At 57.8% G+C, this 15,054-nt stretch overlaps 1 protein-coding gene across 5 annotated transcripts in view; it reads right to left on the bottom strand.

Annotated features, from left to right (window-relative positions):
* Nucleotides 1-11,364: 11,364 nt before the first annotated feature.
* The window catches only part of CDK5RAP2 (CDK5 regulatory subunit associated protein 2), a 167,532-nt gene continuing 163,842 nt past the window's right edge, over nt 11,365-15,054 (bottom strand). For all 5 annotated transcript variants that reach the window (XM_029919480.1, XM_029919482.1, XM_029919484.1 and 2 more), the window contains 2 exons: nt 11,927-11,973; nt 11,365-11,468 (listed from right to left, as the gene is read on the bottom strand). In XM_029919480.1, coding sequence (XP_029775340.1) covers nt 11,409-11,468; nt 11,927-11,973 — 107 coding nt within the window. In that variant the 3' untranslated portion in view covers nt 11,365-11,408. The remainder of the gene's footprint in view (nt 11,469-11,926; nt 11,974-15,054) is intronic.

The raw sequence follows: 15,054 nt of genomic DNA, 5'->3' as shown, positions 1-15,054 counted from the left end.
AGGAACCTAGATGCTTCCAAACCGTATCTTCGCCATAAAACAAATATTTTGAAAAGCCTTTTGATGTCGCTCTAATGGAGTGCGGAAAACACCGCTCAACCCCCCACATTTTTAATTCCATCTTTTTTGCTATTTTTTCCCCTCCTTTAAAGCTTATGTTTGCTTTCATGTTACACGTTATTTATTTAGTTGCTTGTCAATTAGTGTCTATTCTCCGAGCGACAAGCACATTAGCAGCTGCGGAGACGGGAATTAAAATTCGAAGCCCGGTTGACGCTACCCAAGCCGCGCCTTCCCGCCTGAGAAACTCGGCACCTCCTTGTCACTTCAAAAGATGACCTTCCTCTCCCTTCTTCCTGTTCCCGGCTCCTGATTTAATTCCAGCTGACTCCTCCACGGTCCCTGCACTGACGTGATGGCTTTGAGGTGGAACTTTTTCAGACGCACAAAGGAAGCTGTGGCTCCCGTTACTGGTAGCCTTTGATGACAGTTTGCATAAAACAGGAGTGGGCCCGATTTGAATAATGGACTCTAAATTGCAGGTCTAGGGGCTCCTAACTCAGCAAGCCTCCCCCAACTCACCTCCATTTGGCAGATGCCAACCAGGTGACACCATGTGCCAGGAACACAGGGGCCCAGTACCAGCTCCTTCATTTGCTGGGTGCCGCCCCTGAGCAAGAAATTAATCACACTGAGATTTATTCCCTTGTCTGCAAAATGGGAGAATTAAACCAGCGGCAGAGGATGTCTGGAGGGCTGAGGCCGACGAGTGTGCGGGGAGCATGGCAAACCAGGCTTCAGCACCGGACGAGTCCAGCAAACCGAAGTACTGCCTGGCACATATTAATCAGGTGGCCTGGAGGGCTCTGGGGAAATGAGATTGAGGGTGGGAGTCCCCGAGGCAAAGATGGGGGCCTGTCCTCAGCGCAGCCCAGGACAAGATCTGACCACTGTGTGCTAGGCTGCAGGCAGAAGGTGGAGGTACCAGGAGATCCCAGCCCAAGCAGGGGGGCTTCAGAGCCCAAGGTTGAGGCAAACAATCAAGGAACTTGCTTTCTCTGTCCCCAACATGCTACTGTACAGATCCAGGCAATGGAGGACGCAGGGTGACTGCTTCATTGGGAGCTGAGCAAACCCGTTACCACCGAATGCCTCTGAAGGATGCCCTTCTCTCCCCTAGGTCTCCTGGGGGCGGGGGGGGGGGGGTGGGGAGATCCTCTTGGCAATTCCAGTGGGAAGACAGGAGCCCCCAGGGGACAACGGGACTGAGTGCGATTCTACCCCAATCACATTACAACACAGTGCCTTGCCTGGGACTTTGGTCTTCTCACAGCTAGAATCCAAGTGGCCTGAGGGGGACGGGGACCTTCCCAGGGCGTCCCCCGTCACTGACAGACAGGACAAGAAACTGGCTTGAGCCCCGACTCCCTCGGACCCTCTCTGTGACCTCAGGCAGGTGTCTTCAGCCTTCCACAAAGTTCTTTCAAGTATAAAAGGACAGGAAGCTGAATCTATAGGACTGTTTGCTGAGAGACTGAACAGTGAGGAAATAATACTTAAAATACCTTAAACGTGGAGGCCAAGGCAACAAAGACAGTGTCAGCAGCAGTAATGACAGCAGTATACCGAGGGAGGGACACGTTTGTCACCCACCGCGACCCTGCAGGAGGACGCCAGGGGATTCCTCCTGTGTTCTTCCCGGGTGGCCCCACCTGGCTGTGGGGAAACCCAGAGGGCTGGCCGAAGTGGTGGGGAGGGGAGGGGTTTGTCCCTGGGATGTGCCCATGCCTCCCAGCTCAGGAGCCAGAGTGACGCTCCTGAAACCAGCAGGACCCCCTCCTCTTTCTCCAGACCCCCAGCGTCTGCCCATCTCCCTCAGAGTCACGCTGCCGGTCCGAGGGCCCTAGTGTCCTCGGAGCCCATGCCCACCCCCACCAGCCTCCTCCCTGTGCCTGGGCCCCCTCCTCTCTCCCAGTGTTGCTACAGCAACTGTCCCGTCCCAGGCCTGGGACCTCCGCCCCCTCTAGGACCGAAGCACCTTCACCCGGAGCAGAGATCGCTCCTCCATCCTGTTCTCATGCTGAGAGCCTCTGAGCCATGGATGCGTCCCCAGGGCCCGGAAGAGAAACTGCATCTATCTGTGCAAGGGTGACGGTGGCGCAGGTGACGGGGCCTGGATCAGGGCAGGCTCCCGAGGCTCCTCCTAAACCTGGGAACTGCTGGGCCTCGCCTCGCAGCCACCAAGCCTCCCTCTGGGGCCAGGCCTCCCCGTCGGGGTGACCGCCCGGCCCAGGCAGAGAGGGCTGAGAGAGCTCCGCGGCCCAGCTGCAGCCCAGCTCGGGGGTAGGACACTGGGCAGACACTCTCCACCTGGGCGAGGACAGCGTCGGGGCACTGGTTTGCACAGGGGCCCCCTAAAGCCCCCGTGCTCTGTGGAGGGGTGCAGGTGTGGCGGGCTCCCTGGGAGTCAGGACCCTGGTAGTGCGCGTCGGGTTCCTGCAGAGCGGACCCTCTCCGTCTGCCGCGCCTACACGGCCCCCCCGGGAGACTTTGTGAGAAGCAGTTCAAGTCCCGTTCCCAAGGATGGCAGGGACTCAGGAGCCACAGATGATGGGTTCTGGGCTGCGGGTAGGTGGCCTCCCCGCTCAAGGCTTCACACACCCGAGTGTTGGACGTAGCCAGGGCTGAGTGGCCCCAAGCGCCCTCCAGCTCCGACATTCGGGTTGCCGGGCAGCAGGCGCGTCGGGAGAAAGTGTGGGAAGCGGCTGAAGAGCAGGAGACGGCGCCTGCAGACGGACAATTAGCATCACACAATATAACACTCTAATGGCAGAATCTTTTATATTAGAATAGACATTATGGAGCACGGTTCCATCAAATGAATATAATAGACTTGTTTTATATTACAATGCACACTGTAATTACACATTTCAATAATTCCTTCAACGCATTACATAGAAGCATTCGGAAGTCATGGAGTCCTGTAACCGTATATAATAACTCGCCCAAGGGGAGGATGCTGTGGGTGGTGACGGGTGACAGAGAACCAGCGGAGAGAACTCTAATGTCCTCCCGCGTGGGGCCACTTGCCTCCTGACTCTGATCTCTGGGCGTGCTGCAGAGGGGGCGCTTGCCCAAGCACCTGCCCATCTAGATGAGACTCCCCCCTACAATGTCTCCCACTGCACGTCTGTGACCATACCTCTAGGGATGGGGAACTCACTACCTATCAAGCTACCTATTTGATGGGTCCTTAGGAATTTACTCTACATTGCTATAGGCACATGGCTTCCAATCACATAATTCATATGATCATATCTTTTTTAAGTCCATTTATTTTGAGAGAGAGTGAGAGAGTGCAGAGTTGAGGGAGAGGGAGATGTCAGCACAGAGCCCGATGCGGGGCTTGAAGTCACAACCAACCATGAGAACATGACCTGAGCTGAAATCAAGAGTCAGATGCTTAACTGATAAGCCAGCAGGGCACCCCCTTCCGATCATATTTATATTGACTAAAGCCTTGTATTAGGTTCCTACTGTAGCTGTAACAAATCAGCTTATACTCGGTGGCTTCCAGCAACACAAGCTGCCGTTCTGGAGGTCAGACTTCGGACCTGGGCCTCCCTGGGCGACCGTCAAGCAGTTAGCAGGCTGTGCTCCTCCCTGGAGTTTCTAGGGAAGAATCTGTTTCCTTGCTTTCTCCACCTTCCCAGGCTGTCAGCACCCTTGACTCACGGCCCCTCTGTCCACCCTCAAAGCCGGCCACTCTCTGACCCTTTTTCCACTGTTACATCTCTGGCCACTGCTGATGAAGATTAGGACTCATGTCATTGGAGGGTCCCACCTGGTTAACCCAGGGTGAGCTCCCAGTCTCAAGGCCTCTAACCTCAAGCACCTCTGCAAAGTGCCTTTTGCCCTGAAATGTAAATATTCACAAGCTCCAGGGGTTCGAGCATGTCTCTGCGGACAGTGTTCTGTCTACCACAGGCATTGTTTTCTTCATACAATACCACAAAGACTGTGCGTTCCTCTTCACCTGCAGAAAGGACAGGCGACAGGGCTGTTCACAGGATCAAAAGCGACAATATGCTGTGTGGCACTTGGTATCTACGCGTTTGATGAATGCGAAACAAATTCAGTGAGCCGCCGTGAAAGGGTCAATGAGAGGATCCACTTGGTCAATATCCTCCCTAAAGCAGGAAGCGATCACAGGGCTTACCGCCCAGCAGGGCAGGTCACACACAGAACAAGACTATTCCCCTCTCTTGTTCGGACTCTGCCTTTATTATTTTTCTAAGGTAATTAATTTATTTGGAGAGAGAGAGAGAGAGCCGGGGAGGGGCAGTGAGACAGGGAGAGGGAGAATCCCAAGCAGGCTCTGGGCTGTCAGCGATGTGGGGCTTGATCTCACGAACTGTGAGCAGGAGGTGCCTTTGGAGCTGTAAGGGGCGTGGCAGCACAGGCCCCTCTGGGTGGGGGAGGAGGTGCCACCAGCGAGGAGCCCAGAGAGCTGGGAGCCAAGGGCTGGGGCCAGACAGGAGGAACGGGGGCTGGACGGATGCAGGAGGCCAGAGGCTGCAGTGAGGAGGCCGAGGGCTGGAGAGGTTAGGAGAGAGCAGGGCAGGCAGGGGAGAGGCCAAGCACAGCCTTGGAGACTGGAAGCCGCGCTGGGTGGGGGTAGGGGGTAGATAGGAACCTCTCAAGGGAGGAGGAAAAAGGATGTATTATTACCCCATTCTCAAAGATGAGAAACTGAGGCTGGGAGAGTTCAGGGAGCCACACACCCCTGCCTGGACCAGCATCACGGTCCCATTTCCAGCAGAAGAGCCGCCCAGAGCAGGTCACGGCTTCCTCCAGGGCAGGACCCAGGGTTGGCAGATGAAACAGGAGTCCCCGCAGGTCCCCGGGGCCACTTAGGGCTGGTATCCCCCATCGCTGCCCAGGCCATCGACCTCCCTAAAGCAGCAGCGAGAAGAGAACAGAGTCCTGTGTCCTCGGGCCAGGCCCCCCCTGCCCTGGCACTGGGCTGGGTCCTCCCTCACCCTGGCGCCACCTCCCCTCCAGCCTGTGTCTTCCCGCCTCCCCTCTGCTCTGGGCTTCCTCCTTCACCACCCTTCAGTCACCATCGGGGAACTGGCCCAAATGCTGAGGACCTTGTATCCAACCTCATGCCAGCCACCCAGCCACGTGTCACCACCACAGGGCCCTGGTGGCCTCCACGCCTTGGTACAGGCTGCTCCCTCCACCCGGTGCCCTGTCCCCACCTCCCACCTATAACATTTTTCTGCTTGAAGGACAGACTCGGCATCAACGCCCCTCCATGCTGCAATGAGGCTGCACAGCGGCCACAGCCAGACCCAGTGGCCCCGACCCTCCCTCTCCCATCCCGCACCCTGGTGCGAGCACACACGGCCCTGCTCAGCCGAGGCACCGGCCCCAGCTTCCCCTGGCTGGCTCAAATTCACCCCATCCCACCCCACGCCTGGCCTTGCCCAAGTGAGGACACTTTGGCCTGGACATGCTAGGCTGTTTGTTCTGCCCAGAACGCCGCCATCCCCACCTTCCCACCTCGCAAGTTCCTGGCCGGCCTTCACTGCCCCGCAGGGCACCTCCGACGCCTGGTGGGGCCTCCTTCCCGGGCACCCTCTTGCTCCTCATTCACCACCTAACAGGGTTACCCGTGTGCCTGCCCCTCCCCACCTCTGGGCAAAGGTGGCGGTTGCAAGGTGAAGGTCTCCCACCCCTCGTGAGTCACGTGCTTGTCCCGGTTGGGCTGGTAGCCACTGGCGCCCAAGGAGCCTTGCAGGCTGGTCCCCCCACGTCTGTGACCCCCGCCTCCATGCATTTCGGAGCAGGCCAGCGCTGTTCCCCTTCTGCCCTGTCTTGAGCCATCACTGACCAGGCAGCACTACGCACAAGCTGGGGCCACATGTTGTTCTGTGTGGCATTACTACAAAGAGAGGATCGTTTGAAACCTGAAAACCTATCATCAAGCTCTCCTGTGAATGCCTGTTAATGAGGACGTGATTACTGCACGAGAGGAAAGGGTGGGGAGGCGGATTGGTTAACACTGTGCCTTCCGGCAAGGTGGCGGTCAGATAGGAGAAGGGCCCTCCAGACCCACTGCTGCCCCCTGGGGTCTCCGGGGCCACCTCAGGCTGGTATTCCCCCACCGTTGCCTGGGGCCATCGACCTCCCTAAAGCAGCAGCAGCGAGAAGAGAGCAGGGTCCTGCCTCCTCGGGCCAGGCCCCCCTGCCATGGCACTGGGCTAGGTCCTCCCTCACCCCGCGCTGCCTTCCCTTCCAGCCTGTGTCTTCCCGCCTCCCCTCTGCTCTGGGCTTCCTCCTTCCCCAAGATCGGGGTCAAAATGGACAGAGGTGAAAGGACAGAAGGGCAGGAGCCCAGGAGGGCTGAGTAGGGGCAGCTCCTACTCCCTGTCTCCTGTTGAGGATGGAGAGACGAAGGCCACACCAGGGACAGGGCTGGATTTCGCATCTGGTGGCAGGAACCTTCTGGGCGCTGACCGTGTGGACCACCCGGGGCCACCCTGAACCACCTTGGCCGTTATAATGCTGAAGTGTGCTCACACGCGGCTCGGTGGTGGAGGCTGGGCTCCGCAGCCTGCCGGCCTGAGTCTCAATCCGGCGTCACCAACTCCTGGCCGCGTGATGTTGGGCAGGCCACTCTGGGACCCAGTCTTTCATCGGGAAACAGCAGCCTCTCCCCCCTGTAGGGCTGCCACAGGATCACACGTGGTAACACTGGGAAGGCTGCCGGGTCCACAGGGCCCCTGAACAAGTCTTCCCCACCAGTCTGCTTCCTTCCTTCCAAAGGACCCTGGGGAAGCCCTGGGAATATTTGGTGGGTGAATATATTGGCTGCCCTGTGGCTGGCATGGGGGTCAGAGTGGGTAGCAAATCACACCCGTCTGTGCCCTCACGGACCTTCTAGCTACTGACGGGGCGAGGCATAGCCCCCCAAAATGGCACTCACACAGTACAGCTGATGAGGGGAACAAAGACAAGAGAAATGTAACATAAATGATCACGGCTTTTGTGCCCTTCCTCAAGCAACGGTGGCTGCCTTGCTTCCTTCATGTCTTTGTTTTCTTAAAGACGAAAACTAACCTTAACAGCAGCTAGCCCCGCAAGGTCCGGAAAGCCTTGCTTTCAAATTCCTTAGAGACTTAGGCTGTCCCTCACCCCCACTAGCTAAAAAGTATATAATCAGTCACTCCTCACAACCCCAGGGGAGCTCTTTCTGCCCATAGTCCTGTCCCCATACTTTAATAAAATCACCTTTTTGCACCAAAGGCGTCTCAAGAATTCTTTCTTAGCTGTTTGCTCAAGAACCCCATCTCAGTGACAACAGTGGCCATGCGCCTGTGAAGGGAAATGCACAACACAGGCTCCTTACTAGAAAGAATTCCCTGACTAGGCTCTGAGACATGAGTAGGACACAACTAGCCAGAGAAACAAGAGAGGCCAGGGAAGGGGATGGAAGTATGCTAGGCAAGTGGCAACATGTACAAAGGCCCTGTGGCTGGAGAGAGGAAAGCCCTATGAGGCTGCAGCCTGGGGAGCTGGGAGGGTGGGCTGCTGAAGGTGAATGAAGACCAGGCAGGACTCAGCACATCTGCAGGTCATGCACAAATGGGAAGCATTCAACATCTTAAATGGAGAGAATACAGTCAGCTTTGCTTTTCAAAGAATCCCTCTAGCTGTGATACAGGGACACTGGAGAGGGTAAGGCTGGATGTGAGGAGTCCAGCTAGAAAGCAGCAAGTGATCCAGGAGAGGGACAGTGGTCATTTGGCCAAGATGGTGATGGAGATAATCGAAGCAATGGCTTCCTGAGAGGAAGTGGCCGGAGTGGCCATGATCATGGATGGAATACGGAGGGCGAGGGAGGAGGAGGTGTCAGGGTGACCCCAGCCTGTGCTCCCCCCTGCTCCCGAGGCAGAACCTTCACTGAGATAAATGAACCAGCAACCCTGTGATCGGGCCGTTTGGGTCTTGCAGTTGGCCGTTATATGTCCTTATCTGTCTGTATGGTAATCTTGCAGGTGTGGAAACTGACGCCAGGGCAAGACCTGGGGTCTCTGGACCTGCCCACACCCAGCCCACCTCGCGCCCAGAGTTGGGAAGGCCTCATCCGTGGTGAGAGGCAAGCACATCTGGCCCCTAAGGCACAGTCCTGGGCTTCTCCGAAGACGGGATGAATAATTTTGATAATTGAATTTTTGAGTTAGACTTAAAATATGGCCAAGATTGAAGAAGCAATTTGGCAGGGTCGGCAGCCCCCAGGCAGGTCTCCCTGCCTCCACAATGCTGAGAGCTTATTAACAAGATCACTCTCCCCTCCACCCCTTTTATAAGTGTTGTGTCGAGGAATTCAATTGTGGGCCTCTCTGGTCACCGGGAGGTGTGATGTTGGTTTGTAAGGTAGGGAAGGGCTGCAGTGTTTAGAACAGACAGCTTTTGGGAGGACAGGAGAGTCCAGAGGATAGGACAGAGAACAGGTTCTAACAGGCTCGGGTTCAAATCCTGGCTCCATCACTGACTCAGGGGCCCATCTCCCCGCTCTCTCAGTCGTGGTGTGCGCGGGGTGGTGCAGGTGAACGAGACCGTGCACGGCAGAGCTACCGCCGTGCAGGGGGGCACTGGCCTCGGAGGGCAGGGATCACCTTTCCGGCTCACAACCGGGAGGCGGACAGGTGGGCCAAGGAGGGACCAGCAGGAGACTCCCGGGGGCGGGGGGGGGGGGGGGGGGGGGGTCCGGTGCCAGTGCCCCTCCCCCCTCCTCCTCCCTCTCTGTACAGTTAGCCCCTGCAGCTGCTTCTCCGGGGTGCAGCTCCGGAAAACCGACACATCCTCCTAAATTCAGCTGCTGGTAACGTGACCTCTCCAGGGACACGGGAGCTTTCTCCAAGGTCCCAATTGTCCTTCTCAAAGTTGGTTCTTGGCCTGAACCCAGCCCGAAATAACCAGGCTGCCTCTGCGCCCCCCGAGGAGTGCGGGCAGCCACTTGCCCCAGGGTGGGGATATTTTGCAGTATTCTAAACCAGCCGTGGGGTGGGGGAGGTCTGGGGGAGATGCAAAAGCACACTTTGCTTTGGGCGCCAGTGTCCCCACAAAGTTGTGGGTGACGAAGCCAATGGCCAGCTGGATTCCCAGGGCCCCCTCTTCCATAGGCGGTGCTCTCCGGCATCCTCTCAACCCTTCCAGCTGCCCAACCCTTGCCAACGACCAAGTTCAGCACCCAACAGCTATGCAGGAACTGTGTGCTGGGCGACATACATCCAACTCCCCTTGCAGGTACAGCTGAACCTGGCCCTGACCTGCAAGCCTCACCTGGGCTCTAACCACTCGCTGTACAGCTTACTCTCCACGTGTCTCACACACACGCACACACGCACGCACGCACAGGCAAGCGTTTGGGCACACCCACCATGTGAACTTGAGTGCTTCACAAATCTGTTTGAGATCAGCCACTGTGATCACTAAGATCGCTGATTTTTGGAAAAGGTCTCATTGTTGGGTGAGTTCCAGATGTGGAGGCTAGCCACTGTGACCAGGCCGGGGCAGGAGGAGGCTGCTGTCCTGCAGGCACGGAGATGGGCAGGGGAAGCCGCTGTGGCCAGCCCGGGGCAGGAGAGGACAATGGGCAAGGGAAGCCAAGCCCCCTGCAGCCTTCACCCAAGAAGGCCAAGGGGCTGTGTGCACACAGGGGCTTCCACTGAGAATCTGCTTGCACAGCTTCTGGAAAAAGGAGCCGCTCCATTATTTTCTGCCAGAATCGGGATTTTCACACACTGGCATATATTAAAATCAGGTACTTCTGTGCAAGCCTTCCTTGTGAAGAAAGCTCAGATGACAGAAACCCAAGCAAAGTGGGTCCCTGCCACCATACTGACCCCTTACCTGCCTCCCCCATTACTTCAGGGGAAACAGAGGCCTGATGTGGGGAGCCCAGAAGGAGGGGCCCACGCCCTGCTCCCCAGCCCTGCTCCTGTGCCTCCTCCCCGCCTGCCTGTAGCTCACACTGTCAGTCACCCCAGATCATCACCATGTCCCGGGCGCTGCAGAAACAGCAGTGACTACACGGTGTGATCAGGGGCCAGCTCCCACACACAAGCTAAGGGCCTCAGACACGTCACACTGGGCCCGAGTGGGACCTGTGACCCTCCTTAGGGACTTGGATTTGGAGCTGAGGGTCTGTTTCAGTGAGAGCAGCATCTGGGCAGAAAGGGGATTCGAACACGGGTGGCAAGACTCAAGACAGCTGAGGGAAAGGAACTAAAGACGAGGAGCCCACGGAAGGGAGAGGCAGAGGGATGGGAGGTTAGGACCTCCAAGAGATCAGAGGAGAGGAGGGACAAGGCAGTGAGCAAGCGAAGGGCAGGAGGCCATGGTTCAAGGGCAAAGTGTCAGAACGAGTAACTGCAGGGGAAAAGCAAACTGTCACCCAAACAGACGCTAAAGTCCCGAGAATGATGGCCAGAACGGCACGGAGGGAGAAGGGTTCAGGACTCAGAACACTGCCCCCCGGTGCCCAGCGGATGCCCATCCAGTGGCACAGAGGTGGGGGTGGGGCTGTGAGGCAGCAAGGGTGTGGCTGAGCAGCCAGCAGAACTGGTCAGGGCCCCCCAGCAGTCCGGGGGGCTTCTTCTGCAAAGGGGGCTCAGCCCTACCTGTTGATTTCTCAGGGACACCATGAAGCTCAGGGCAAAGGCAAAGGCTCAACATGAAGGTCAATGACAAGATTGTAGCAAACGCCCAAGGCAGTGCTGTGGACGGCGGAATGGAAAGATCACCGTCACCTTGGGGACGCTGCAATGACAAGGCCTCACTTTGGGATCTCCTCTATGTTGGGAGCGGCCCCACCTCACGGGACAGCTCTAGGACGTGACCATGTATCCCAATGCCCTGGCCACGCCGCATGGTCGTTCCCCTCTGGACACCTAAGTGACCTGAGGGCAGCGCTGCTGCGAGACGCTGGCCTGTCCCGTGTCCGCTGTGGGGGCTCGGGCCTGGGCTCGGGCCCGACACGAAGCAGCTGAACCGAATCCTTCACTGAGGATCTTCACACCGCGGGGCTGGCCGAGTGTTCAGCAGGTCCGACGTGGGCATGAGGCCCGCCACTGTGCGCCACCATCCGGCTGCAGCCCGGGGCGAGAGGCCCGGTGCCCGGAAGCTCGAGGCCTGTGAAAGCCTCATTCCTGGGCCTCCCAGCACTGCCGACGACAGCCCCCCACCCGGCTTTAGGGCAGAAGACATAACGGGAGAAACAGATTTCCTTCAGCCGGACAGTCCTTTTTCCCCTTGACAAACAGAAACCACAAGTGCGGCAAAGACACGGCGTGAGCTCGGCGGGAACCACAGGCTTTATTGGCTGCACGTTCTCCTCAGGAGCCCGGCCGGCTGGGACTGGACGCTCCTGGGTGGTGGGCACCCCCGGGCCTGAGCTAGGAAAGGGGAGAGAGAAGAGGAGGATTTTAGGCCCAGGGGAAGAGTGTCTGAAGTTACGATCCCTGGCAGAGTTAAAGGCGAAATTGTTATTCTGAAACTACTTTAGAAGACACGCTGTTTGATCAATAAATATTTAGAGAACCAAATGGCAATGGGATCATACTGTATTCGTTCATTCAGGAAACGTTTACCGAACGCCTACTATGTGCCAGGCTCTGTTTGCTGATTCCTCCCTCGGGAAAATAGCACACACACTTCCTAGTGAGAGCCACCACGGAAGTTGTGCCACAGTAAAGTGACAGTTTTCTGTGCTGCTGGCCAAAGAATAGAATTATGGATGACGTTGAGGGTCACCTTCAACTTCATTGTTCCAAAGTCGTTTCCTGCCCTGCACCCACGCCCCACACCCACACCCCAAATGGGCTTTCGGGAACAGAACTCCAAGGGGCATTACCTCCAGGTTTCCTCTGGCCTTCCGAAGGACTTTGTGGGTCACGACCACTGAGGAGAAAGAGAGAATGGGATCGTTAGACGCAGGTGCCCAGGAAGAGACTGTAAGAGCCGGCTGTGAGGAGGAGGCCCCGAGCCTCAAACAGGCCAGAGGGACACGTGCACGAGCCTGCAGATCCAGACCAGGGAGGGGTGTGGAAGGCCATCACCCTCCCCAAGACCACAGACTCCACAGAGGACCAAAGACCCCTCCTCATGTTCACGCCAGAACATAAGCTCACACAAGACGGCCCATGCTTCAGGTGACAAAAGCCCAGGCTCCGCAAGGCACCCCAGGGCCTCCCCTCTGTGGGTCTGGGGGGCACTGGTGCAGGGCAGGGAGGGCCTGTAGCTGACTAGCTCCCACACAGTGCAGTCTCTCTGGGCAGGGGGTGAGCCCGACTCCAAGAAAGCCCACATGCCAAGGCCCAAGGCAAGGGTCACAGGTAGGTCTGCAAAGTCAGCTTGTACCCTAGGGGCGGGCTTCCGGTCAGCCGGGGGAAGCATGAGCTTCTCCTCACGCTCCCGTTAGCGGGCAGAAGGACCAGAGGCCCCGCCGAGTGGACGCGCCCAGCAGCGTGCCGGCAGATCGTGTGTCAGGACCCATGGGAGGAGGGGTGCGGCCAAGTGCAGGGCAAGGCCGAGTCCTCCCACGATCCACTTCCTGTCTGGCACAAATAGCGGCTGCAGTGGGAAGGCCACCACTGAAGAGATCTCTGGCTTTGTCCGGGGCCTTGGTGAGAGTCACGGAATCCGTTGGTTCCCCAGAGAAGACAGAATCAAGGCTTCTAGAATTGGGGCTTTGGCCAAAGGTGCTCAAGGATGAAACAGATTCCCATCAATGCAGACACGGCCTGATTCCCCAGCGCCTCCTTCAGAAGAGGAGCCAAGTGGTGGCCTTGGGCAAACACTGATTTCTTGCCTCGAAGAAGAATGTCCACGTGGGAGTAACAAAGGCTGTGACCTTTGCGCTCTGTGACACTGGGGGGTGGGGGAGGGGACAGCGGCGTGGGCTTCGCTTTTACCTGGCCAGCATCTGTTTCAGAGGTGCCCTCCCCCGGCCCCAGGCCGCACACCCCTTAAGCCGGGTCCAGGGTCCTGCTTTAGGTGGGGTCCCAGACTCCTGGGAAGTATGCGCACACCGTGTCTATCTGGATTTTTCTGGAGAGAATTCACACCTCTCCTGAGAGTGGCACAGGGGCCGGTGACCCAGAAAAGATGAGGCATCCCAGGTGTGCAGGTCACACATCATATGGAAAGGTACCAGAGCACCAAAGTGCCACGCTCCCAGTGACAAGCTGAGGCCCACCTGCCCCCAGTCGGAAGGGGCCTCACACCTGAGCGGCACCGCTCACCTTCCAGAGCCCAGAAGTCCCTGCCACAATGAGAAGCCTGAGAAGACAGAGCTTGTCCAAACCCAGGCTTGCCCAGGCCGAGCTGTGACTCGAACCCAAGACCGTCCGACCCAGCACAGGACTCTCCCCACGTCACCAGAGTGCTGCCAAAAAGACACCAACCTCGCTGTTGCACTCGTGAACTGTGACCTCAGGGAATCCCCTGATCCTGTGCAGGAGGCCTTCCCGAGTCAGAGGCTAATAGTGACATGGGGGCTCCGGGTCACACAAGGGAACGGCAGGGTCCGTGGGCTTCACGGTGACACTCCTTCCTTGCCCTGCGCGCTCTGGGAGATGTGTTCAGCTTGGCCCTGGCAGAGACCAGCCCTGGGCCCTTGCTCTCCTGGTCACCATGCAGGGGGAGGGGGCACCACACCAACTTGGAGCCAGAAGCAGACCTGTGAGGCTGGCAGGGCTTGGGAAATGTCCAAGGGTCTGACTTAACGGGGTGAGGTGCAAAGCCCGGCCAGGGTCAGCCACCAGCTGTGCGACCTTGGGCAACCCCTCATCCAGCTCTGAGCTGATCCCCGATCCGGGCCAGGCCCCAGAGATAAGGAGATGGGTGATACCATTTTAGCGGGGGGAGGTGGTATGAGACATTTGTGGGTTTTCTATTAATGGTTTGCCACCTGTACACACACAATTCCATCCGAACTGACAGGGAAAAAGAGGCAGAGAACTGGTGTTCACTGACTAGCTGCTCTGCTCCCGAACAGAGTATGATAAAGTTTAGGTACTGTTACCATCCCGTTTTACAGATAAGAAAACTGACGTACTTTTTACAAAGTTGTGATTAGAACCCAGGCTTGCCTGGACAATCTGACTCCTTTGGAATTACTGTCTCCAGTTAGAGACGAGGACTCAGAAGCTCAGGGAGTCATTTAGTCCAGGTGACCAGGGCAGTGCCCATTAACGGCTGCATGTCACTGAGGTGCGACCCAGAGGCTGGGTTCTGTCCTCTGGATCTACCACAGTAACTTACACCTTTGAACCTACTGCTCGCTTCCAAAATTTCCTCTGCAGCAAGTGGGGCTTTCATGTGCCCCGTGGCCCTTCGGGGCTGCCAAGGAGATGCTAGTGCAGAGCCCTAACTGTCCCGGACTTGTCCTGGGGGTCGGACCCCAGTGCTCCACAGCCGCCTCACACGGGCCACGACCAGTATTGTCCCCCACTGGCCCCGCCAGGGCTCTGAGTGATGTGACTCCCATGACAGCCTCCACTCGGCCAGGGCTAGCTCCTTACTGTCTGCCCACCAGCCCCTCCCCTCCGCAGTCCTGCCCCAGCCCTGCTGTCATGGGGAGAGGGGGACTGCCACAGCCCCCACAGAGATCTCCGCCTCCTGGCCCCTCCACGCTCAGCCACAAGGACCTTCTAAGACACGACGGACCCCAACAGCCCCTGCTGCCCACTCTCAAGTCCGTCCAAGGCCCCCGGGACCCGGTTCCCTCTTTGTCTCTTCCACGCGGTCTCTCAGAGCAAATCCCCACGCGTGTCCTGTGTTCCTGAATACTCGGCTCTCACTCGCCAGGCCACCTGCCACTGTCCCGTCCCTACCCCTTCTCAACCTCCCACACAAGGCCCAGTCAGCGCAGAGCCTGGACCGCTGAGGCTGCTGGGGATGTACTCAGCATCCTGCCTGGCACCTAGCCTGCATGTGTCCCCTCCAGGCCAGAGCTCCGTGCTGGCCCGCGCGTCCCCC

This window comes from Suricata suricatta, chromosome 13 (assembly GCF_006229205.1).
Source record: "Suricata suricatta isolate VVHF042 chromosome 13, meerkat_22Aug2017_6uvM2_HiC, whole genome shotgun sequence".
NCBI classification, from domain to species: domain Eukaryota; kingdom Metazoa; phylum Chordata; class Mammalia; order Carnivora; family Herpestidae; genus Suricata; species Suricata suricatta.
This window is presented reverse-complemented; position numbering and strand designations above follow the sequence as displayed.